The sequence below is a fragment of the Seriola dumerili genome, unplaced genomic scaffold, assembly GCF_002260705.1.
Source record: "Seriola dumerili isolate Sdu_G_001 unplaced genomic scaffold, Sdu_1.0 BDQW01000276.1, whole genome shotgun sequence".
NCBI classification, from domain to species: Eukaryota; Metazoa; Chordata; class Actinopteri; order Carangiformes; family Carangidae; genus Seriola; species Seriola dumerili.
The window spans coordinates 647,004-673,658 of NW_019174531.1; the positions used below are offsets into that span (position 1 = coordinate 647,004).

Below are 26,655 nucleotides of genomic sequence, written 5' to 3' on the forward strand. Positions count from 1 at the left end.
TAAATACTGTTAACAAAACAATGCCAAGACTAAAATTCTAGTGGGGAAATAGTAAAGCCAGTATTGATTCATTTAGTTAGCTAGTTAGTTATCTTAAAAAGTAGTCAAATGTAACTCTGGTAACACTAACAAAATGGAAACTCTTATTGTTATCTACAACCTCTAACTTTTAGTTATACTAGCAGTGTGGCTTTATAGGGATTGCAGTGTCAGTCAGTTGGTCACTTGTTCCACCATTTGTTTAGTCTGAAGTATCTTCATTCATGATCCCCAGAGGATGAATCCGGCTGAAATTTTTTCCTGGATTTCACAGGATACGTGAAAAAATTCAGCAATTCAGAGAAAAAAAATTGTGGATGTAGTGCATGGCATTTGGTGCAACATTTATCTTCCGCCGTCATCAGGTCAAAATTTCAGTTTGCCAAATATCTGCAAAACTAATGATGTTCAGCCTCAACTGCTTACTACTTACTAAGCTAAACTAAGATGGAGAACATGGTAAACCCACAGACCTGCTAGCATGGATGCAGACTCTTAGTCTTGTTAGCCTCAACTGCTAAAATTCCTGTCAATGCAGTCGACCTCGTCTCCTGCTCCCCCAAAAAACCAAACACTAAACACAGAAAGTCGTGAAAAAGCGATTTCATGTGGGAAGCAGCAATAGTACGTTTTATTTAGCCAAAGTTGAAGAGAAGGATGCTTCATGGGAAATATCCTGACTTTAATTCCTATCAGATTTGAGCAACGTTTTATATTTAAAAATTCTAAATGCATGTGTGAGCTTGTTTGGTAGCCTCCCACATGGTTACCATGTCTCTGTTTCTTTCACAGTTCACTGTGTATGTGAGGTGCTTGTTGGATTTGCTGTAATTACTTACGGTAACGTTACGTCAGTCTGTCTGTCAGTGACCCACTCTGCAGTTAATTTTTCAGCTCTAATTTTATGAGAAACTGGTGCAGTAAAACAAATCTGTGAATTATTATCGACTGAACCTTCACCCCTCAGTGTGTGCAGTCATACATCAGCGGTGAGGCTCTGCCAGGCTGACGGCTTTGTGTTGGCAGCATCACAGTGTGCCAGGTGTTTCTGCATGAGACTGTGGCACAATGAACTACAGTTTATGTGAAAGAGTGACCCACTGTTTATATAATGTAGATAGAACATGACAGGTGGTCTGAATGAGTCTTACAGTGAAAAAGTATTATAGAAACCTCATGAATCTGTGTGATAAACTCAGTCTCTAATGCCAGGAGCACACTGTGTGTGTGTGTGTGTGTGTGTGTGTGTGTGTGTGTGTGTGTGTGTGTGTGTGTGTGTGTGTGTGTGTGTGTGTGTGTCTGCTGCGTCGCTGCTACTTCCAGCTCTATCTTTCTACACAGAGTTCACAGGTTACTCGAATGTTGGATTTCTTTTCATTATAAATTAATGTCTGATTCATTTTGACAGAATATGTCTCTATAATGTCTCCATAATAGTTAAAAAATATAATTACATTTTTCATGTCTGTATCATATTCAGATTCAGCCTAGACATGGACAACTATAGTGGAAGGAGTCAGTTTTATGTAACATTGCTGATATAATGTCAATATGACATCAGCAGGTCTTTTCTCTGTCTGTTTTTGCTGGGACACGCATGTCACGGGTGAAAATAAAAAAGCACAACACAGCCGCGAGGCAGTGCTCTAAGCCGTTAACATGGGCACCAAAATGAAAACCGTTCTGCAGCCGATACACACACCCACCAGTGTGTTTCCAGCCTAACTCCTGCACCTTTAAGAATTGATTTACTGATCTGCAGGTCAAGTCAAGTTAAGTTTATTTATATAGCACATTTAAACACAGCTTGAGCTGACCAAAGTGCTGTACAAAGAGGAATAAATAAGTGCAACAAATACATATACAATACATAAGAGACATATACGTATAATAACAAACAAGGAGACAGCAAAAAGTAAGCGCTCAATATGAGCATGACAATGGACTAGGAGGGTAGTGAGCTAAAAGGGCAGTGATTAAAAAAGGTCTTAAACCTCTTTAACCCCTATTTAAAAATGAAGATGGAAGAAGCACATCTGATGTCCGGTGGCAGGAGTTTCTATAGTCTTGGAGCTGCAACTGCCAAAGCTCTGTCACCTTTTAGTTTTAGGTGAGCTCGTGGGACATGTAAAAGTGATGAACTTTGAGATCTGAGAGATCTAGGAGCTGAGTGCCAGTGGATGAGATGTGAGATGTAAGGTGGGGCGTGGCCATCGAGAGCCTTAAAGGTAATCAGCAGGGTTAATGCTTGGCAAAATTTGGTTTAATTTTTAAATGTAAAAAAATACTGTTTCAACAGCATTGCGAAGAGTTGTATTTAACAGCTGCTTCACATTGAGGTATAGCAGTTAAATGCAGTTGAAAAACAAATATGCAGTACATAAGAAAGACATAACTTATATTACTCATATTTCAAAATTAGTATTATCTCTCTTTTTTCTCTGTTTTTGGTCTCCACCAGCTCCTGAAGGAAATATATCCAGTTATTTGAAATCTGTTCTATTCTTGCCTTTTTGTGGCCCTCAAAGATGTTCAGCTGCCTTTCCCAGGCCCCTGTGGCTCCCAAATCAAGAACCTGGATACAACTCTTAACGACAAAACCACCCGGCACAGTCTGAACTGTATCATTTTCAAACCGCAGATCAGATCACAACAGGTTGTTTTATTGATGTGGTGCCGGTGAGCAGACAGTTTAAGCTGTGATGGAGCCAAATGCTGATACTTATATATCAGTCTGTTCTGGTAAGATAGAAGACTCAGCTGGATCGTTTCAAAGAGGAAAGACTTTCAGCTGCTGCACAAATGGACGCCCGCTGGTTCATTTGTTCCACTGAATCAGTTATCATCAGTCATGAGAAGAGAGAAAAAACCTTTCTTGGTTGGAGATCTGGTTGTTGGAGCTTCAGATATGTCTTAATTTATATATCTGATATAGCATCTGAATGCTGTGATGCTGTTTGGTGCTACAGAGAGAGAGCAATTCCGACTAGTGGGCAAATACAGAGTTGAGCATTAAGACTGTTGTGTTTTGGTGAAAAAAGAAATCTGTGTCTTTTCTGTCACACTTCGTTCTTGGAAGTCATTCTTCACAATGGGATGAGAGAGAGATGTGCAGGTAGAACCAAAAACCAAATGTCTTATCATGTGTCTTCGCTAGAAAGAGAATCAGATTTCATCATCACAGCAGCATCATGAGGCAGAAGCAAAATATCTACAATCAACATTCACACACTCATCTGTGCAAACCAGAATATACAATATTATATCTGTCTATTATTCAGAATAGATGTGACTGATTTCTAAACATATTTTTTGAAAACATCTGGGGATCAGTTTAAATTCAGATTTTAGGAGTTGATGAGTGAATGTTGCTAAATGTACGGAAATAATTAAATAACCGAAATAACCATAAATAAACTGAACAATCCTAATCCTAATGGTAGATATATATAGTATGTACCAGGGTATCTGCTGCATGAATACGTTTTACACCTATTTTGACAGTGATGTAAATTAATGGGCAAGACTGCTGTGTGGCAATATTGGATTTTTATTAGATGTTTACATTAATTTTTCAGGTATATAATTCACTGGTTAAACCAGAAACATCAGATTTTATCTTTATACTGTTTCTGTTAACGTACTATGATATGCTTCAATGGCACGTTATAGAATTACACATTATAGAAGAATTTATCCATCATCCATCATAACTGCTGTTCTGAGTACAGCTGCTGGTCTCTCAACAACACACACTGAAGAATATGGGTCAAAGGGAAATGGGAATATTAAAAACATAACATCTCCTATGAGCGACTCATGAAGACATGTTAAAGTTATGTCTTGTGTCTCTCTCTCTCTCTTCTGTACAGTGATGTCAGGTGTTCCCCAGCTCAGCACTCGGGACATCACAGAGACGTCTGTCACTCTGGTCTGGACTCCACCTGCTGTGCAGTATGAGACCTACCACATCACCTTCACCAGCCAGGTACACCAGATGTTGCTCAGATGTAGATTTGGAATTTACTCTGTCAATCACTTGGTCTTTGTCCTTTCGTATCTCTACATTAATTTAGTGGTTTCATAGAGCAACAATAAAAACAGACATTGTAAAAGAAGAAAACAATTTTCTTACCAGAGAAAACAGCCCTGGAGGAGGATGATTTTTTTTTTTTCAACTGTATAAACAAAAAAATAGAAGAAAAAAAAAAGTTAGAAAAACATTTTCTCCAAAGAAAATGTTTTTCCGAGTTTTTGTTTTTTTCATCTGTTTTTATTATTTTTGTTCTCACAAAAAATAATCACTTGACTCTCAGGGCTTGTTCTCACAGATGAAAAAAACAAAAACTAGAAAAATGATCCTGGCAAATAAATAAATAGATAAATTCACTTGCCTTTCAGGGCTTCCATATGTTTGAGACAGGCAGCCAGATAAACAGATAAACACACACAAATGTTACTTAAAATGATTGAGATAGCAGATGTTTTTGTCGACAGTCATGATCCAGCAACAAAACCACTACAAATTAGTTCTCATAGAGTCCTCGCTGTCCCCTCGTTCAGGACTCTGAGAGCTGCCCAGGGGGTCAAATCCTCCGCCAGTTCATGTTGAGAGGACGGAGGAGAATGCAGGACAGAAACTGTGCCTGAAATTTACACAAGGTCCTCAGGGAGTTTTAAAAATGGTGATGGGGCCTCCAGACCGGACCATAAAAGTGTTGTGCATCAATTTAAACAACCTCCACTGTCCAAGATAATCAAATACATAACACTGTGACCTTTGAACTTAAGATAGTAAGTTTGTTTTCAGATTAAAGCTCTGTGCATGAGGCTGCAAGAAAAGGACAAACCTTTTTGTTGGGGGGGGGGGGGGGCTGTGTGTGTAGATCATGTTGAAAAGACATTTCAGAGTATCTTTTCCATGGCAACAAGACGTACAGCTGTTTCCACCAACTCCTGAAAAGATGACAAACAGTAAATTTAACAAGGATTCAGAGAGTTCAGCAGCTCCAGGAATCATTTCCACCGCAAACACTGATAAAAAAATATCCAGTGAAATTTCCTTTAAAAAAAACCCCAAAAGGATTTAGAGCACAGATGGTCTCCAGTAAATCAACTCATGATTCTTATAGTTGTTTTATGCCAGAACTTAACACTAGTCACACTGAAGAGCATCACTTTATTTTAAAGCTATAAAAAATGTGAAAAAATAGGATTTGGCATAGAGGAAGCATAAAATAAAGTCTGACCGGATATTAAAAGTATTGAGAGAGAGTTGAAATTGGTTCAACAGCTAAACAAAAGTTTAACAATACACTGACCAGCACCTCTAATGCTCAGAAATCAACATCTCTCATTTATGTATAGGAGCTTTACCTAAGTTTTGCTATGGTTACGTAGCAAACATTAGCATTAACAGCTGTTTACTCACCAGTCTAGAAGAAACGTTGGAAGTTCAGCATCAAACTTTATTCCTTTACTCACCAAGAGCTGTCTCCAGAGGTGGAAACAACCGGTTTCGATTTCTATCATTTATTTTCTTCTTCTGAAGTTGTTTTCAAGCATGCTTACCAGCCAGCTTCGCTTCAGTTGGCCCATCTCATCACTTTCTGATACCGAGTCACTGTAGCATCCAGGCTGCCCTGAATAAGCACCTCTAATGTCATTAGATCATTAAATCATTCCTTTACTCACCCAGAGCTGTCTCCAGAGGTGGAAAGTAACCCTCTTGTTTTGCTTCTTTTCTTCTACTAAAGTTCTGTCCAAACGTAAAAAATAAAGCCGCCACCACCTCTACAGCTCAATGTTTAATGTGTTATATCTTGTTTATTAAACCCACACACAGACTGAAGTATAAAAAATGACAGTTTGTGGTTTCAATGGGAGTTTCTGAGCTAACACACAGACTGAGATCCATCTGAACATCTCACTCTCATACAGAAAGCAAATCTCAAAAGCGCTGAACTATTTCATTAAGAGTTTACTGTAATCTATCCACCCTGAACAGTTTCAGTTTTATTAGATTCTTTTCGCTCTTAATTTGTTTCCCTGCAGACTGTGAAAGTCTCATTAAGGTCTAACTTTTTTTCAGATACTTTCCATCTTAAAAATGAACCATGGCCTAAACTAAACTTCAGAAGCCTTCCTGCACAAACAGCTTCTTCATAAGAGATAGTTTAAGAATGTGGTCTTAAGTTTTCCTCATGTCTTTGAAGATGGCGTATGCAAACATGATGTTACTGACGGATTTAGGTTTTTTTATTTTGTGGGAAAAAATCACTGCCGCAGGTTAAATAGAAACCGAACAGTTTGTCATTTCCATGACAGACTCTAGAAAAAATGATCTGTGATATTGGCTTAAAGCCCCAGAGGAGATCTCTGGATGCCATAAACAGTAAATTACAGCAGCAGTTTTATGACGTTACAGTTCACTGACTCTGTGCATTGGACGCTGGTTTAAGTGCAAATTTCATGTTTCCATGACTGAAGCTGCAGCTAACGGTCTCAGACATACTGTTTTTGAAAAATTAAGAGTAAAGTAAACACAGATATATGAAGGATAAGTGTAGATTTGTTATTTTAACCACAGTCTCTGTCATCTGACAAAATCTGAGCCTGGAACAACTAATTTTGAGACATTTGAAAGCTGCAAAACATCAACCATTAAAGAAATCTTAGGATTTAGGTTCAGTGTTTTCAGATTTAAGCAACTGAAAAATAATCCTTTTAAAAACCACAAATGACTTGAGGTAGGATGAATCACCCAAAGATTAAATCATTTCTGTTACAAATCCAAATAAAATAGTTAGTAAAAAGTCCCGAAGATTATTGAAAATTATGCAGATGACATCTAATAAATCAACGAGAATCCTGAGCCATGTTGGGAGGGCAAAGATCTGTTGTCCAACAAAGATTCTCACCAAATTTTATTTCCATGACAAACACTATAAAAATCTGACGTTAAATTCACAGTAATCCCCGCGGAGTCTCAGGATGGCAACAACAGATCCTGCTCCTCCGTGGAAAAGAATATCAACCTCTTTTTTTGGCAACGGTTGGATAAAAATGCCAAGTCTAATCTCGTCTGACTAACTGTTCCTACCCTGACATCATCCTGTATGTGTGTGTGTGTGTGTGTGTGTGTGTGTGTGGTTTAGATTCCCTTCGTTATCTAAACCAAGACTTAATTACTCAGCAGCTCCAGAGGTTTTTCCTCTGCTCTGTTAAAGAGCGTCAAATGGAGTAGATTATGAACAAAAACTTAAAGGTCCATATTGTATAAAAGTAGATTTCCATGTTTTTATATTATTATGATTATTATTATTATTATTATATTATGATTATACAGCAGGTCTAGGTTCTATATTAATACTGTGAAGCACTCAGTCCAGAGAAATGTACACAGTCTGTATTCAGAAACTGAGCATTAAAACAAGCCGTCAGGACTTCCTTAACTTTGTGATGTCACAACAAAACAGTCACTGTCCTCAGCCATGCCCCAAGCCCCGCCCACCTGGACCCACCATCCAACCTTGCAGGATTTGGTTTCTCTGAGTCTTTAACTGAAATCTGCTATATTTTTATTAGATCACTCACAAAACAGTCAGCCAATCAGAAGAGAGGCTCTTTTCTGATTGGCTCACCGACCTGTTGTTACTAGAGCTCCAGAGAGAAGCCCGAGAGAGGAGATGTAAAACTACATTGAGATGGTTTTTGGTCTTAAAACCACAAATATATCTTCTTAGTCTAAAGTGTAAAATATGGGACCTTTAATTCAAACTTAGTTCAAGTCCAGTGACGAACCTCAAATGATACAGAGGTAAGTGTTAAACTACCTGAGGTTAAAAAGTTTAGGTCACCAAAAATGTGAAGACACAGGTGAACTTCCAGCTTTTCTGCAGCAATGGGAGTAAATGAAGCCTTGAAAGTTGATGCAAACAATTCCTCAGGGCTAATTAATTACAAACCCTGTGTGCATAATTAGGAAAATACTATAAGAAGTACGAGTGTGAACTGCTGTTAGAATAGTGAGGAAAAGACCAGTAACAAAGAAAGACAGACTGTCTCCAGACTTCAACCCCATGGAGCTGGTCTGGGATGAACTGAACTAAATGAAGCAAAGAAACCTGCAAGTGACACACATCTGTGGGGACTTCTGCAACAGTGTTTGAACCAACTTTTTGAACAATGTGCGATTTCCATTGTAGAAAAAAGTTCAGGAGTGAGTTCAGCTGCTGGAGGAGTCAAACATTTAGATTAAATTTACTTTAACAATAAGATTCAATGAGTGTTTGTTTTTAAGTCTCCTGTTGTTTATTTGTTTTATGCTTTAATTTCACATTGAGACATTAAGCAATGTACATTTCACAACTTGAAATGGAGGTAGGCTACTCTAAAACATTTGACCGGCCGTATGCGTACAACAAAACATAGTCCAGTTCTTTTAAAGAAAGTGCAACTTGCTGAAAATAATCAAACCCATAGCCAACGCTGTGTCTTTTATCCACGAGAATCTAAACCACGTGTTTATTATTGTAACCGTGACGATGGTCCTCTAACCTGAAACCATTTATTTTAACACAAACCACAATCTTTTTCTGAACCTAACCAACCAAACTGTGACCATTCCTCAGCCTTAACCACATGTTTATTATCGTTACCGTGGTGACGAAGCCTCAGTGCGCCTGCTGCTGCTGTACTCTTGTGGGTCATGTCCGAGGGTAGGGACAACGGACCAGGGTTGGAGGACTCGTATATATTGCAGGCGATCACCATATTTGTGACTTTTGTAAATCATTTAAATGCAACATCTTGTATTTCCAAGAAACAGGTTTTCAGATATTTTGACCTAAAATATGGAAATATGCTGAAAATGTACATATACATAATAACAATATAATATATAATAACATTTTAAATTAAGCACTTTCCGACAGGTAGATGTAAAAAAAACAAAAAACATTTAGTTTAGGTTATAGGTGGACTGTTGGTGAATTAATGATCTATAATTGAATATAGTGATTCTTTGTCTACAGCTGCAGCATCTGAAGGCAGCAGGACACATAAGCTGATTCTAGACTGATATGTCATTACACAGCCATCCATGTGTTTACCTGGATTACATCAGGTGCAAACAACAATAGGTTGCTAGAAAAGAAACCTCCCCAGACGTCTACACACAATACACAAAATACCCAGCCCCTTTCCACTAAACCAAAATGGACACCTAAACAGACACCTAAAAGACCTACCACGAATACACAATTAAAATAGGGGCCTTTGTCTAGGTTGATAAAACGACAACAAAAAAATTCACAGCGGAAAAACCAAGGATTTGACCTCAGTGGTATACATACCATGTGAGGCGAGATGCTTAAAGGACTTTAACACCAGAGACAGCTGTTTGTTTCCTGTTTCCTCCCAACAGACGGAGCTGCAGGTAGATAGCTCCTCCTGTCCAAAACCTCAGTATCTTTAAACCAGACACTGAACCCCACAGTCCTGCCTGTGTGTTTGTATGAGGGGGGCAAGGTAAGTCGATGTAAGTAAACAAATAAAGAATGTGAAAGCACCACCATTCCTCAGCACAACCCCTTTACATGTTACATGTCATGTAATAATCATATAAAATGGCTCAGATAAGATATGCTATAATGAGATATGATCAGGTCAATGCATAAAAGGGAGAAAAATACAAAGATAAAGTTGGTTAAAACAAAGATAAGAAGTTATATAAGAGATAGATATAGAACTTTAGAGGAGGGGTGTAAAAGATGAAGCAGGTTGCTCTACAGCAGCGGACACTAAACACCAACATTAGACTCATTATGAGGCTTGTTTAGAGGTAAACCACGGAATAATCTGGCTTTAAAAATAAATGAGTATTTATGAGGTGAACCTATAACAAACACCCTGATGCTCATAATATTTAATTTTGGTTTGGCTCAATAGTGAAGTGTTTAATTACTCACAGACGGACTGTGATTACACCACAAACACACACATTTTACAGCGTGTTCAGGTTTATGGTTTTTCGAGCGTTGCGTTGAGTCTAAAAACACACCTGAAGTGAAGCTCTGGAGTAAAGAGAAAAACGGCTGCAAGTTTGACTTTAACCAGAAAATTATACATGGAATCATTTTTGTTCTGGTGTGTGTGAAGCACAAGACTGAAGTTGTGTTTCATAAGTCGTCATCTCAGTTGGATGAACAGAGCTGCTAATACCCATGTGGAGGACACCGACACTTCGTCTTCTCTCTTTAAAAATGTGATGCATTTCCTGGATCGTTCCTCTCCAACCAGATCTTTAGACACCCCACCCACTCCCCCACCCCCCCACTCCCCTCACAGGAAGCTAATTCACCAGACACAGAGGGCGTGTGTCATTGGCAACAGCACTGGCAACAAGCAGAGCACCAAATCATCTGTCACGCTGGTTGTGTTGGACAAACACAAACTGCAACATAGCAACAAAGTCTCTTTGACAGCATCAGATCACTCAGGTGCCAGACTGTTAAAGTTAATGTGAGCCGTGAGGTTTGACCAACAAAACTAACATCACCAAGTTTAACGTGTTTTGGCATGTGATGAACATTATGGGCTCTACGGACATCGAGCATCGTGCATCAGTGCTTCAGAAAAGGCAGAAAAAAAAAAACCTACATTGACTGTGTCAGTGCGTGTGAGTCCCATCTTTGTGACACCCGCCGCGGTGAACAAGGAGAAACCTCAGTGAACCTTTTTCAGTTCAAGTTCAAATATCATTATTGTCACACAACGAAGTGAAGCACCTCTCTGAGCCATGTAGTACATAATATAAAAAAAAGTAACTGTTACTACAAATAAAATATTAAGATGTGGTCAACACTCATTTACACGATAAAATCAACCAGTCCTCCAACCTGAACAGACACTTTGATACGACCCATAGGAGTGTCTCCTGAATAGCGCCCCTACTGCAGCAGGTATACCAGACCTTGGTTGTCGTGGTTACAATAATAAACACGCTGACTGTACCGAAAGTGGCATACTTGCCTTCGTCACCATGGTTACTATACTTATGGTCATGTGATTTGGGTTCAAATAAGTAGGGTACTTTGTCAACATTAAACAAATGTTGTCATGGCTACAATATAAACAGCTAGTTTCAAATGGGAGTCGAACACCGCTCTCTTGTGTCATATTCCTGTTTTTTTTACCCATCCATCCACCACAACCTCCTCCCAACATGGACTTTGTCTCTCTTCACACTACGTTTGCACACTGTTCTCTTTGCCATGTTATAATTACTACGGCCACTAGATGTCGCCTAGCAACAAAACGTACCCCAATGAGTATTTCTTCCTCCCTGAAGAATGCGCTGCTCCACCTCCTTGCAGCTGGTGAACCAAACTAAAACACAGTAAAAAAAAAAATACACTCACTTTGCACTTCATATATTCTCATGATGTCACGGCCATGAAATTTAATGAGCACATTCACACTAAAACCTGAGCAAATGATCTTGGTGTTGGCTCTGGTGCCTCCCACAGGACAAACTTTACATTAATAGTCCCAGCACTGAGAACAGCAGAACGATCAGGATGCTGTTGTGTTCTGTTTCTGTGTTTTGTCTTGAGAACATTAAAACCTCCAGGGGACCATGAAAAGTGTTTCACACCTGATTTAGTTTTATAACCCAGTTTTTAGCATCACTGTGGTACAGTCCTGTCTCATTTCTCTCATCTTTCTCCTGCTGTCTCTGTCTCATCACTGTGTTAACTTTGTCTGTCTTTGGTCTCAGTTGTCTGCATCTGTGTATGTGTTTACATCTTGGCCCATCGTGGCGGCTGCGTCATTTACAAGTGCAGATCGTTTCTTATTTTTCACGCATTGTAGAGTATTATAACGATTTCAGTAAATAATGCAAAAACTTTTCTGAATCCAAAGGACTGTGCGGAGGAACTGAGGTGTTTGGTTTGGTTTGGTTTTTTCTCTCATTTCTGGGCGTGGTCTGGACTTGGTTTCACACCTGTTTGTGCACAGTCCTGACCTGGACTTGATCCATATTATGGTTCGTCTCGGACTTGACCTGAGTGGTACTCGTGTCTCTAACTGAGCCCACTAAGCTCGCCTGTTACGAGTCTGGTTGACTTTATTTTTTACTTGTTTGTTTGTTTGTTTGTTTGTTTGTTTGTTTGTTGGCTTCCTGATTGGCTCCTCTCGTGCAAGAGGTTGTCAGCTCTCCTTCCTCTTTTATATAATAGTTATTTACATGTGCATTATCAGGATAGCAAACATTACAACATTTGAAACTTAGATCTAAATCTAGAGGACTGTACTGAGTGACTGGAGTCATATCATAGCTGAAAAACAGTGCGATCACAAGATAAAAAATATTTTCACTGTTTTGTTTCTGGATTTTGTTTTGTCTTCGTTTTGACTTGGTTTGAACCTCAGTTTCAAAACCTCTTAGACTTGGACTGGTCTCACACTTGGCAAAAAATCAGTGGTTTTGACTAAAGGCCAGAATTAATCTGTTGAAAATGTACGCTCAGATATATAACAGTCATTTTGTTCTATGAGGAAAGAAAGATGCATCGCTCCTACAGAAACCAGTAACGTCTGCTTCACTTGTTCATCAGGTCTATCCACATGTGTGATCAATCTGCAGCAGAAGGAATTAAAGAAGAGGAAAATTACTAATTGTGTTGGTATTTCTGTTGAAGAGAGAGAAAGAGAGAGAGAAAGAGAGAGAGAGAGAGCAGCCCACCGGACAAAGAAAACTTCACTTTCTAAATCAGTCAAAATGAAAACAGTCACTGGGATGAAAAGAAACCAACTCCCTGCTTTAGATTACTGCACGTGCACACACACACACACACACTGGACAGTTTTACCACCTGACTGCATGTCTCTCAGACATGTTTTCCCACACACACAGCTACAGCTACGCCCCGTGCTGTAAAGAGAGCCGTGGCTCCCCGCGGTGACATCATCAGGGATTAAGACTCTGGACCGGAGCAATGACACCAGAAAATATCCACAACCACCCACAACTGCAGAGGGAGAGAGAGAGAGAGAAAGCGAGAGAGGATGATAATGAAGAGTCGGTGATGGGGGGATGCCTGAAGAGCCCTGCAGAGGGATTAAGACTGGAAGTGATGAGAGGATGTGATGGAAACAACAAGAAGAGTCATGATCGTCTATATGAACCCACAGAGAGGAGACATGATCCTGACTGGAGTCCATGTGAACCAGAAAGAGGGAGTGAGAGATGAGAGAGAGGAGAAAAGGGAATAAATCCAATTAGAATAGAAACAAAAACAAATGAAACAGAGGAGAATAGAACCAAGTGGAAAAGATCAGTAACTTTAAATAAACAGAATGAGTAAAATAACAGTACGTCATTTCAGAGAGGAACTAAAAGTCATGTCGTCGCACTGTTCACATGATCACATGTAAATTCAGCAGATGTTTGTGTTTAACCAAACACACTGTGTGTGTAAGCATTAGCTTGTATGTGTCGGCTCGGATTTGAACTCTCTGGCTTCTCCCTCATGTGAAGGAACAGAGTCTGGGGTATAATTCACATGTTGACCTCGCTGACTGTGGTAGCAGCTGCTGCAGCCAGTATCAAAAGGCAGAGCAGTGACTGACTGTAGCTCCAAATACAGCAGCTGCTGGTGTCACTACCATGAGCAAGATTGATAAGCAACATCATGAGTGAAGCAGATTTATTTCTCTGCAGTGACAGGGAACACAACACACGGGCCTGTCAATAATTGTCTTGTGAAGATGTGTAGGGCTGATGAAAGGTAATGTAGGAGAGCGGTGAGCCCAACTACAACACAGGTAACGACTCAGAGGGCCATAAATGTGCTCCAGACTGTCCTCCTGTAAAAAACGAGCCCATAGGTCGTCAGTGTTAGCAGGTCAAGATGACCCATAGTTACTTTTTGTTATTAGGCGACATCTAGTGGTCGTAGTAATTATGGCAGGAGCAAAGGGAAAAGTTGTCAATGTTTGGAGGAGGTTGTGGTGGATGGATGGGTCAACAAAACACAGCAATATAACACAGAAGAGCGCTGTCCAATTCCCATGTGACATTAGCTGTTATTATTGTAACCATGACAACAAAGGCCGTGTACTGTTGAGGAAGGACTTATTTTAACTCAAATCATGATTTTCTCTTAAACCTAACCAAGCCATGACTTTTATTTCTGTAGCCATGGCGACAAAGGTAGGTACCGAGCTGTCGGTACAGTCTGCATGTTTATTATTGTAACCATGACAACTGAGGTCCGGTACGCCTGCCGCTGTAGGGGCGCTATTTCAGGAGACCCTCTGATACTATGGGTCATATCAGAGGGTTGAAAAAACGACCTGTATAGATGTTCAGGTTGGAGAACTAGTTAGCTTCTCAGGGTGGGTTAGTGAAGAGGCCACACCTCCCTCACACCTCTCTTGTATTACATTATCTGCAGAGAGGGGGGGTTCTATATCCTATTATTGAGGGTGTAGTTATTCTTTAACATCTAATGCCATCAATTTTAAAACCACATCCTTGTACGATATCACTGTATAGCAAACACTGTGGTTGAAGCTTAGCAGAGATTGTGAAAAGTTGCATGAATAAACAACAATTACAGATACAAGGAGGTGAATGAAAGGCGTCTGTATGAAAGTCAGTCAGCACCACTCTACACCACAACTACACTGCTACTGGGTATAAATGTGATGGTGTAGATCCATCCTAGTAAAATGCATCAGCACAGGCTCCGACACACTTTCTGATAACAGTGACCTTGCAGGGTCATTGCAGGTCACACTGTGAGAGATGGGTTTAACTAAACTTTGACTAATCTGTCACATTGCGCCTCAGACTCACATCGTCCCTCTTTCCCACTGTCACATTTTCAATATGCAGCCAAAAACAAAAAAAAAACTTTTGGGCGTAACTCAAACACAATTTTTTTTTTGTTTCATCAGTGTATTCTGAGTCATTTCATGTCGTCGTCTGACTGGTTTGTTTGTTGTAGATGAAACAAATTGTCTGTCATTTCCCTGCAAGTGTGTGCAACTCTGTGTCCTAAAACGTTTTCAACTTAACTGCAACAGCAAATATATTTTGCAGGAAACACAATTGTCATCTGGTCACATTTCTGTGGAAATGTTTTTAATTTACGTATTTAGAAAATCAAATGCATTGCCTTTGAACATAATCCAGCCAGAGATTATGTTTCCTACAAAATGTATTTGCTTTTGCGGTTTAGTTGTATAGAAACATAATTTCTAGGAGACAGGGTTGTGTTAGTTGTTAGAAATGGGTTGTAGCATCAGTCACACTCTGAGAAGTTGGTCCTAAAATCCAGATGTTTAAGGCGGGTTGTCTTTGGTCTTTTAAGTTGTTAGTCCACTATCAGTAGACATGTGCCACAGTCTGGTGTAGCACCACTGGCAAACAAAGATTTCACCCACAATCCTCTATTATTATAAACATATAGAATAGAAGGGAGTAGAACATACACAAAGACTACAGCAGAGCAGATGAAATTCAGAGGCAGCACAGTAGAACAGCTCAGAATGAAAAGAGCGGAGCAGTGAATGAATTGAACACTCGGAGGTTGGGGAGGAAGAGATGCAGATGTGGGATGCTTGTTGCTACGGAAACATGTAAACACTGTCAAAAACATGGCAAGTGCCAGATTGCTGAGATCACCGCCGGCCCACAGCTGTGACACAGAGAGAAAGAGAGAGAGAGAGAGAGAGAGAGAGAGAAGGAGAGAGAGGCAGGGAGATGTTTCCCTCCCTCAGCCAGACAAACAACAGATAGACAACAGACTGTCACAACAGCAACAACAGCTGACAGAGGGAGATTTGTATCTGACGAATGACAGAAAGAAACTGAGTCTGAGGAGTCTGGACTATAGAAATAATGTTCAAGTATGAACTTGTTAACATCCCTCAAATATTTTTTGTTTCCAGTTTACAGCATCAAAATGACAGATATTAATAAGAGGACACTGAAAGCAGTTTAGGCCCGTATATCAGCTCAATACTGGCCTTTCTCGTTATTTTCTTAATTCTTTTTATAATTTAAAACAAAAACCGAGGCTCTACAATCATGTCAGTAGGTCTGTGAGGATGTACACAGGCATGTAGTGTTGCTTTTTTCCACTTAAATGAGCTGTTTGTAAGTTTTTGCTTTTGCTACATTGCTAATGTTAGTATTAAAAGCTGTTTACTTACCAGTTTTGCCAAGAGCTTCAGCCATAATCGTGTTTACAACACAACAGGTTATAATACGTCCTCTGAGCAGCTACTTCTTCAGGACAGACTGGAGACTACAGTGACTTGGTATCGGAAAGTGACAAGATGGGATAACTGGGCCTGGGCTAGCTGGTTAGCATGCTAATTTTAGTAGATAAAAAGAAGTGATAGAGTCAAAACATTAGCATTGCTTTCCACCTCTGGAGACAGCTCTTGGTGAGTAAAGGAATGAAGTTTAATGCTGAATTTGCAACGTTTCTTCTAGACTGGTAAGTAAACAGCTGTTAATGTGAATGTTGGCTATGTAGCGATAGCAAAACTTACAAATAGCTCCTTTAAATCTTTATTGACATTAAACAATGACAGTAACAAAAAACAAACATTATTGATTCACATTTTGTCCATCATTCATACAGTCAGGTCGATGGGTTCATCTGCAGCTCTGTTCTGCTATTGCTGCTTTGTTATCCTATAGCCTGAACATGTTTTTCCATTAAGAAGAGATTCTTTAAATGGTTATTAGACACTGGTCATGTGTCATTGGTGCTACCTCCCTCCAGATCCTAATAGATTTTTTTAGGCGTAACAGTATTTTAAACAAATATTGTCACTTCCCATCACATCATCTTCAGAGAGATAAAGTACAATACCATTCATAGGGATCTTATAACGGGGTATTTTTTGCAGTCCTTTCCCAAAACACAATTATTTTATGGTATTTCCAAAAACCACGAATCAATTGATCAAATTATTCAAATACAAGAATCAAAGTTTCTGATGTCTGAAGCATGTTGGTGCTCAAGGCTAAATGCTAACATGCTCATGCTGATGTTTCGCAGGTACAATGTTAACCATGTTGACAATCTTAGTTTATGCTAACATTTACCAATTACCACTACATCCCCAGTACAACTGAGGCTCATTTGTAGATATTTGATCATAAAGCAAAGCTTTGAACAAATTAAAACATTGACCTGATTGTGGCATTGGATAAAAGGTCAATGAATCAATATAGTTATTACAGTTCATCCTGATGGGAACATGAACGTTTGAACCAAGTGTCATCACAGTACATTGAACACCAAAGCGGTGGCCTTGAAATTTCAGATATTTGTTCTGTTATGTTTACACTGATACTACTAGCCTGTGCATATTCTCATTTGTCCAGGTCATAGTATCCTAAAGTATGTATGCATGTACGCATCTGACCAGGCTGGACCAGTCCCAGCCTGGTCAGATGCGTACATGAACTGATGAAGCCTCTTGGATGAGAGGTGAAACGTCTTCCCAGACAAATAATCAAGTCCAGTTGTTTTTTCGATTTAAACTCCTTTAGGAGACTGATACTACTACTTTTTCATTGCAGCAGTTCATTCAAGAAATATTTTTGTTTCCACATCCAGAAACATTCTAGATTCAGCCTAGAACTGGAAATAGTTTTGTGGGTCATTGAACAAAATGTGACCAAATAATTATAAAGATGACATCACTGGTCAGTCTGGCAGACATTAAGAGGTTAAACATGTGCACTTCAGACAAACTTTGGAAGACAGTATTAAGACCGCAGGATTAGGAATACCTCTGCCCTCTGAGCTCACCAGAAATTTAGGTCTCCTGGTAACAATAATGGTTTCCAAAAAGGGCTTAAAATGTCTCAAAAGAATATTAAAAAAGAGCTTTACATCATCACCATGAACACAGTTTGGTAGTAAACAGAACCAGTCGACATGATTTATTGTCGCTGTTGATCATATGGAAGCAGTTAAAATCATCATTGCATGCTGATGCTGTTCAGCAACAATGAATCAATGAAGACGGGATAATCTCAGAGATAAACCACTTCAGACCGCTGCAGATAGAAAACAATTTAACAGGACAATGACACAAAATCCAACAACCAATAATCTGAAGGTCTCAGGGTGTCCACCTCCACCTTTTTGTTGCCCTGGATGAACTTCACAGAGTCTGTACTGGTTGGAGGGTTTGTCATTAATTATTAGTCTCTCAGTGATAATAACATCTCACTCATTCACATGGAAATAGTAAAAGCATCAGCATTGTTTGCATATGACTTCTGCAGCAGGAGAGGAGGAAATGGGAAACCTTAAAAATGGAACAATGAATATAAACAGATACAAGTTGTAGGAGTAAATTCCTGCTAACCTCAGAGTCATGGTACCAGCATGTTAGTCACTGTTTAATTGTTGACAGCAGCTCATGTTGATGACAGTGAAAGCAAAAATGATTGATTAAATAAAAAAATGTGTAAATAGTTCAACTGAAAACAAAAGCCATGTTTAAAATATAATTCTAAAATGAAAGGACATCTTAAATATCTACATTCAATTCACATTTGAAAACTGTTATTCCCCAAGCATCTGTATAAACTGGCAAAAAATCTCCATGTGTGGCCATTACATGGCCAAAAATATGTAGGAGTATGTGGAACATCACGCCCATGTGTGAAAGTTGAACATGTTACTAGAGAACAATGGTCATTAATCTGCTGCTCTAACAGCCTCCACTCCTCTGGTTCCAGTCTTTCCAGCAGATGTTGAACTTGCTGCTGGGATTCACTCCCATTCAGACACAAAAGCATTAGTGAGGTCCAACACTGATGCTGGTCTGTTCTGGCTCACAGTCGGTGTTGAACAGGGGTCGAGGTCAGGGCTCCCCGAAATTGGGAAAAACCTTTATCTTTATGAAGCTGGCGAACACTGGTGGTGTGCATGTAAGCATGGTTGTGAAACGCTTCTGAAAAATGGGACACTGGCTTCATTTACTTAGGTACTGTCATTTTTAAACAGGAAAAGGATAAACGAAAATTGTTACCACAAAGTTAGAACAACACTGCTGTCTGAAATATCATTGTATGCTTTTGATTTAAAGGGCCCATATTTGACACTTATCCTGTGTTTAGTTTGAAGTGTTGATCCATAAGAAGATTTGTCATGTTAAGAACCGAAAACCATCCCAGTGTAGTTTAACATCTCCTCTCCCAGGCTTCTCTCTGGAGCTCTAGTAACAACAGGTCAGTGAGTGAGGGGAGGCTCTGAGCCTCTCTTCTGCTTGGCTGACTGTTTTGTGAGTGATCAAATAAAAATATAGCAGATTTCAGGTAAACACTTGAGAGAAAACAAATCCTGCAAGGTTGGATAATGGGTCCAGGTGGGCAGGGCTTGGGGCATGGCTGAGGACAGTGACTGCTTTGTTGTGACATAACAAAGTTACAGAAGTCCTGACGGCTTGTTTTAAGGCTCAGTTTCTGAATACAGACTGTGTGCATTTCTCTGTGGACTGAGCGCTTTGATATTTTCACAGTATTAATATAGAACCTAGACCTGCTCTATAATCAAAGAAGACATGGAAATCTGCCTTTGTACAATATGAGACCTTTAACATTTCCCTTTATTGGAACTAAGACCCCCATATAAAGACAAACTAGCTTCTCATCATGACAAAGTTGTGTTCTATTATAAGAATATTTCTTGAGGGGAACTTGCCTGAAGCACTAAAGTTCAAACAGCAATTTATCTTCCATCAGAAGGAGAATCTGAGCCAAACACAGGAATGACTTCAGAGTAAGAAAAACTCCTCAATCTTTCCTCATATCCAGAAAAAGCTGCAGGACACAATATAAAACATTTAATGACATTTAATGAGTGGTGGAGCTGCAAAAACTGACGTTTAATGACATCTATCTGTCTCTGTAATGGACATGGATAAAAAGGTCCACAGTCAAAAATGACCATTTCAGTGGAGACATTTATGTCAGTGGGGAGAATGAATCTACCACCAGTATAACCAGCAGTGGTTGTGTGACTGGTTATCTGAATAAAGGGAAGTTAATTCAGAACTAAATTGCAGTTTTATTCTGGATGTGGATTAATCATTAGAACTGAAATAAACCAGAATAAATCATTGGCCACTGCAGTTCAAGCAGGTCATTCAGTTTTACTGAATCATGCACTGATGCATTCAGTAAAGACGTCAATTCAAGCCATAATACTGGACCCAGAGTTTCCTCTAGATGAGGCATTCATGTGCAGTTTGACTGATGGATGTCAGTGTTAGATGGACAAGTAAACAAAGCATTTGGGCAGATTTTCTATCCACAGTCAACAGTATTTATTTTAACCCTGCCTGTTATTTTTCTCTAATTTTAACAAAGTAGATTTAGTTGCCTCAACCTCACCAAGCCATAGAGATGGCAGATCAATACACATCTGTAATGTTGATCAGATTATAAAACACTCAACGTATTTTGTTGTTTTGATGAACTTGCTATAATTACTCCACCTTTTCAGCTCATTAGTGCTGACTTTACCAATATCACCTGTTTGTGCTGTTGATGACGTTTATCGTGTTCACACACATTTACAGGATATAAAACCGATAATGACGATCTGTCGTGGAGTCGCTACGAACAGAGGCGACTTGAACGATCCTCTGGTGTCCTATTCACAGCTTTGCTCTTTGCATAAAACTCAGAAAACAAAACCTCATCGATCATTTTTGAAAACAGATTTATGTAACATCTGTTTTTATTCACAGTCATGCAGTAACAGTGTTTTCTCAACATAAAAGCACTTTAACATTAACCACATCCAGTTGTCCATTTCCCAGCGAAACAAAAACATCTGTCAGTGGTGAAAAGCAGATAAGTACATTTAATCATGAACTGTACTTTGGTACAAATTTTACATACTTGCACTTTACTTCAGTATTTCTATTTTCTCCTTCTTCTTCCATCTACTCTTCACCCCATTTTAAAGGGAAATGTTGTAGTTTTAACTCCACTCAATTCAACCACCCTTACCTCACATTAAAGTGTATAATTGAGATCTTAAGGGTCCCTCCCATATTTTACACTTATCCTGTGTTTTATTTGAAGTGTTGATCCATAAGAAGATACATTTGTGGTTTTAAGAACCAAAAACCATCTCAATGTAATGTTACATCTCCTCTCTCAGGCTTCTCTCTGGAGCTCTAGTAACAACAGGTCGGTGAGCCAATCAGAAGAGAGGAGGCTCTGAGCCTCTCTTCTGATTGGCTGACTGTTTTCTTAGTGATCCAATAAAAAATATAGCAGATTTCAGGTAAACGCTCTGAAACAAATTCCTGTAAGGTTGGATTGTGGGTCGAGGTGGGCGGGGCTGGGGGCAGTGACTGCTTTGTTGTGACATCACAAAGTTCAGGAAATCCTGGCGGCTCGTTTTAAGGCTCAGTTTCTAAATAAAGGCTGTGTGCATTTCTCTGTGGACTGAGCGTTTTGATGCTTTCACAGTATAGAATATACAATATAGAACCTAGAACTGCTTTATAATCAAAGAAGACATGGAGATCCACCTTTATACAATATGGGACCTTTAAACTAAAGATCATAATACTTCTCTCACAGCTGCCATTTAAAGAAAACCTGTCTCAATGTACGTGACAAGCTGTTTTTACACATTTGATGGCACCAAACAGAGAAAAATCCTGGAGGAGAATCTTCAGAGACTTGAGATTTTTTTTCCAGCAGGAAAACATCCATAAAGATGCAGACCGAGCGTCTCTCAGTGGCCCAGTTAGTCCTCTTCATCCTCCTTCTCCCCCTTCTCTTCGTCCCTGAACGCCCCACAGAGATGCCACAGAGCCTCGACTTGTTTTAAAGCGTATCATGAATTTATTGGAGCCTCAGTTTTAATGATGTCACCCTCATTCATATGGAAATGGATGAAAGCATTTTGACACGTTGACGTTGATCCAGGGCGACCTCTGAAACTCCCGTCACCAGGCAACCAACATATTAACTAACGTGGCAACCAGCTGTGGTCCATTTACTTCACAACACGGTATCCATTCATTAGAAATTTTTTTTTAAAAAAAGAAAAAGATGTCAGCGCAGCACTTTCAGCTGAGTAATTGTTGAGTAAGACACAGCTCTTAATTCATGGGAAGTTGCAGGCTTTCCAGAACATAAATTATAATAAGAAGTACTTGTTGCTTTTTTAGGATTGAAGAGCCTCAAACAGTGTGAAATGACCCTGACTGAAAATGAGCAAACTTAGTAACATACAGTACATGAAACACAGAAGACATAGAGCAGAGGTACAAGAATAATTTCAGACAGACTGTCTCTGCAGGGCTGGAGCATAACTTTATCTTTGTCACATAGTTTCTAGAGCCAGGAAATTCATGTTGGGATGAGATGAAGTGGGCAGGACAAGCAGCATCTACCACAGCTGACTGTGATAAAGCTGTACACCTGTCAAAGCCCATCTGTGAGTCTTAAATCAAAAGGTCACCATTTTGGGAAATTATTGACGTTCTTGCCAAGTGACTCTCGCATCTGCACCGTAAATATGAACTAAAGTCAGCAGCCAGTTAGCGTAGCTTAGCATAAAGAGTGGAAATATATGAGGAAAGAGCTAGCTCTGTCCAAAGCTAACAAAATCCACCTAGCAACACCTCTGAAGCTCACTGATTAACACGTTACAGCTCGTTTGTGTAAGACTTTCTTGTTCACTGCAGTAACTTCCTCAAGAAGTGAATAAGCAGACTTCCCAAATACCTACCTCCTGTTAATAGGATTTAAAAATTTCTGACTTCAATGTTTACTGGGGATAGTCTCATGAAAAGATCATTTTCAAGATTCAAGAAAATTTTGCACCTAGAGGTTTTAGGGCTTGTTTTTCCCTTTCCCTTAGTGTGTTGCAGCTTTTTGTGAATGTAAAAGTTATACCAAAGTCCAAGGCAAAGGGAGTTATTCTCTCCTATAGAAAACTCCTGAAGGGCCTGCAATGCCTCATATCTCCACCAGGCTTTTCTTCCCCAACTTATCTACATCACTACATTAAATATTAGTATAATGCCCACCTATGGGTTAGTTTGGCATGCCCTCAAACAAAGCTAGTCAGAGCAGAGGTTGGTAAGAGTTTGGCTAGTTTTAGTGTGTCACCATGTCGCAAAGACACTGTTTTTTTTTTGTAATGTTTTGTTTTGTTTTGTTTTTTGGTGGAAACTTAAATTCTCTTTGTATATAAATAACTGAAGGTGCAGAATAAATTTTACAAGCAACGTTAGCTTTAGTTTTTCCTTTTTCACTTTAGTCTGCATTTCCACCATGTACAAATATTCATGGGGGCATATATATAAAAATGTTTGTATACAGATTCAGATTGAAAGACTAAATCCAGCGTTATGTCACAATAAGCAGGTAATGGTAATATTTACTGAACAGAGACATCCTGGCTATGGATGTTCATGCTCCACTCTCATATTCTGGATCAGATTTGAGTTTGAATGTGCGGATGAATTTGACACGTATTTTCCAATCAGTTATTTTCTGTTACATAGTGTTAGCTACTAGCTAGTTAATTAGTTAGATAATTAAAGTTTGCTTTTAGAACCTCCACATTGGTAAGAAGATGATGCTCACAAGTGCTGGATACGCTGTCTGTCGTCAGGCTTCCAGAAGTTCAGCCAATCAGAACAAAGTGGCCTTTTAAGGAGGATTCCTAAGGAGACCCAAGCTAATACTGCCTGTTTCAGTCAAGGTTCAGCTGAGAGGCTGTTTAACAGGCAGACTGAGATAAATACTGAATCATGCAGAGCTGCATTAGTGGAGACCCAGAATAAAAATACAGAGCTGGAAATGAGCATGAAGGTCCACTTTAATGAAAAAGTGGGTGTTAGCTGTTAATGAATAATGAATGAATAATGTTCATTATTTTAGGCCTTTTTTTTACAATGAAAAACTGTTTTGTAGTACTTTAAATTTTGAATATTGAAAAACAATTTTTTAAATAAGATTTAAGAATTTCATTGTCATATAAAATATTTGGATTCCAGTTACATTTGTAAGTTATTTGCAAATGTGTTTTTTTCAACTGCAAATTGGGTTTTATTTTTATTGTGTATTTTTTTCAGAGTTGTGCTCTGAGAAGAGTTAGCCACAGGACAGAGCAGCGTCCAGGTTAAAGCTTTTCAAACTTTTATTTTTTGAAAGCTGGATTTTAAATTGGCTTCTGGGCACAGTGACTGAGTTACTGAGTATGTCAGCTTTCAATCACATGAAGGGATTGTCTCTGTTTTGCTTCAGTAAAATGTGATTTTGGAAATTCCAGAAAAGTGAAATACAACAGAACCAGTGTCAGTCTCTGCCTACACACACACACACACACACACAACACACACACACACACACACACACACACACACACACGCACACACGTGGACGCCCTGCAGACAGCGCAGTGTTTCCACTCTGACCAGGTCTGACCAGGATCTCTTCATGCCCTCTCACCATCATTAGACTGTGATTATTTTTATTACTGAGAATGTGGTTGTTCCTTGGAGTTAATGGAGTTAATCATCAGCTGTCATTGTGGGGGAAAACACTCCCTCTACTTGACGACATGAGGTGGATCAGAAGAAGAGCCTCTCTTCTGATTGGCTCAATCCTGGAAGCGAGAGAAAGTGCTCTTTTTTGTCATTTTATTTTAAAGACAGATGTATTAGATGTCATGGCCTCTGTGTAAACTGTGTTGCACGGCCACAGCTGTTTATGTTTGGAAAATACTTGGTGAACTCGTCTTGGTAGTCAACAGGTGTAACAGATTCATCTGCTCCTCACACAGTTTACAAGCTGCCAGACTTTGTTCCATGTCCACTGTGTACTTACTGACTGTTCTTTGTTTTCCGTCTTCATCCCGTAGAAGGAGAGTGACCAGCAGATAACCGCCCAGGTGGAGGGCAGCCTGACCACCTTCACTCAGACGGGACTGGCAGCCGGTCAGGAGTACAGCGTCACCATCACTGGAGAAATCGATGGCAGGAGAGGAGCTGCGAGCTCCGCCGAATTTATGACCCGTGAGATTTTTTACTTTTTTTGTCCTTTATTGACGACAACACCCATGATTCTGTATTTGTCCTCAGGCAATTTGAACAAAGACTTTAAGAGTAGAAAGTGTTTTACATTCACAAGAAAAATAACATTTCTGGAGGAAAGTTGAAAACATTAAATGTAATGGAAATGAAGGCTATTGATTGACCAGTGCAATACATCTGCTGCAGCATACCTGCATTGAGGAAGCCACATTCATCAAATATGGCAGACAGGGAAATCTGGAATATACTGCAGTTGACAGGTCATGATTACAAATGTAAAAGTGCAGTTTCAAGTGTGCTGGTTAGAAAAGGGATTTTCTGACCAATGTGTTGGCAGATGTGAGCAGCTCAAATGGCCAAACTGGCAGAGATAGTTTAAACATTTCCCTCTCGTTGCCCTTCCTGTGAAAGATGTAATCTGTGATGGCTGCAGGGACTCTGCCCAGCGGCCGACAGTGAGCAGAAAGACTGAGGCTGCAGGATCATAGCTGCCAAGTCTGCAGGGTAAATTTAAGGTTGAAAGAGTGTTTGTGTACCTATTTTCCCCCATGGAATCACTGCTAAACATGGATGAAGTCAGCCCCCTGACCCCTTGGGCTCCTGGGCCTGTGATCAATGGGCCAAACTCTGTGTGAAGTATCTGTTAATATTTATTGTTTGAGGGTTATTGAGATCAGTTGAAATACATAAAATTCCCACAAAGATATGCAAAATAAATTATATCAATGCAAAAGACCATAAAAAGAAACAAAAGAACTATAAAGAGAAAAAAACATGACCATAAAAGAAAAACAACCATAAAAGGTGCAAAACAACCAGAGACACAAAATGGTCACAAAGAGAAACAAAGGGACTCCAGAGACAAAAAATTACCAAAAAGAGACAGAGACAACCTCAGAGATACATAATGGTTACAAAGAGACACAAAATGATCACAAACAACAAAAAAACAAGTTGAAAAAGTGACACAAATAGATGCAAATTTACCACAAAATTTTTCTCACAATCGTCATGCTCCTAAAGCTACATGTCACCTGATAAAAGACAGACTGTAAAAACTGTAAGTTGTGCCTTTTGCCATTTTTCCTCCTCTGCCTCTCCATTATCAGTGATCTCCGGTCCCACCAACCTCCGAGTCGTCAAGACGACCTCGACGTCTGCGGTGGTCCAATGGGAGAAGTCGCAGGGTGAGATTGACAGGTACCGTTTGACCATCACGCCCAGCGACGGAGCAGGGAGCAGTGAAGAAATCACCGTCCCAGCTAACCAAGACTCCGCCCACATTCAGCAGCTGGAGGCGGGACAATTGTATGACATCATCCTTGTGGCGGAGAAGGGCACGAGTCAGAGCGAACCAACAACCACCCAGGCGGTTCCTGGTGAGTAAGACTGAGAATAAGTTTCTCTGCAGATGAATGAAATTCAGTTTTAGAACAGCAGATGTGACAACAGGCTTTGGTATCAGTACGTTTTTTACAGTACGTAACATTT

General features: G+C 39.5%; 1 protein-coding gene across 1 annotated transcript in view; it reads left to right on the top strand.

The window, feature by feature from the left end:
• The window catches only part of LOC111230647 (tenascin-like), a 52,021-nt gene that overhangs the window by 11,591 nt on the left and 13,775 nt on the right, over positions 1-26,655 (top strand). The window contains exons 5-7 of the mRNA XM_022757436.1: positions 3,912-4,027; positions 24,993-25,146; positions 26,274-26,543. Coding sequence (XP_022613157.1) covers positions 3,912-4,027; positions 24,993-25,146; positions 26,274-26,543 — 540 coding nt within the window. The remainder of the gene's footprint in view (positions 1-3,911; positions 4,028-24,992; positions 25,147-26,273; positions 26,544-26,655) is intronic.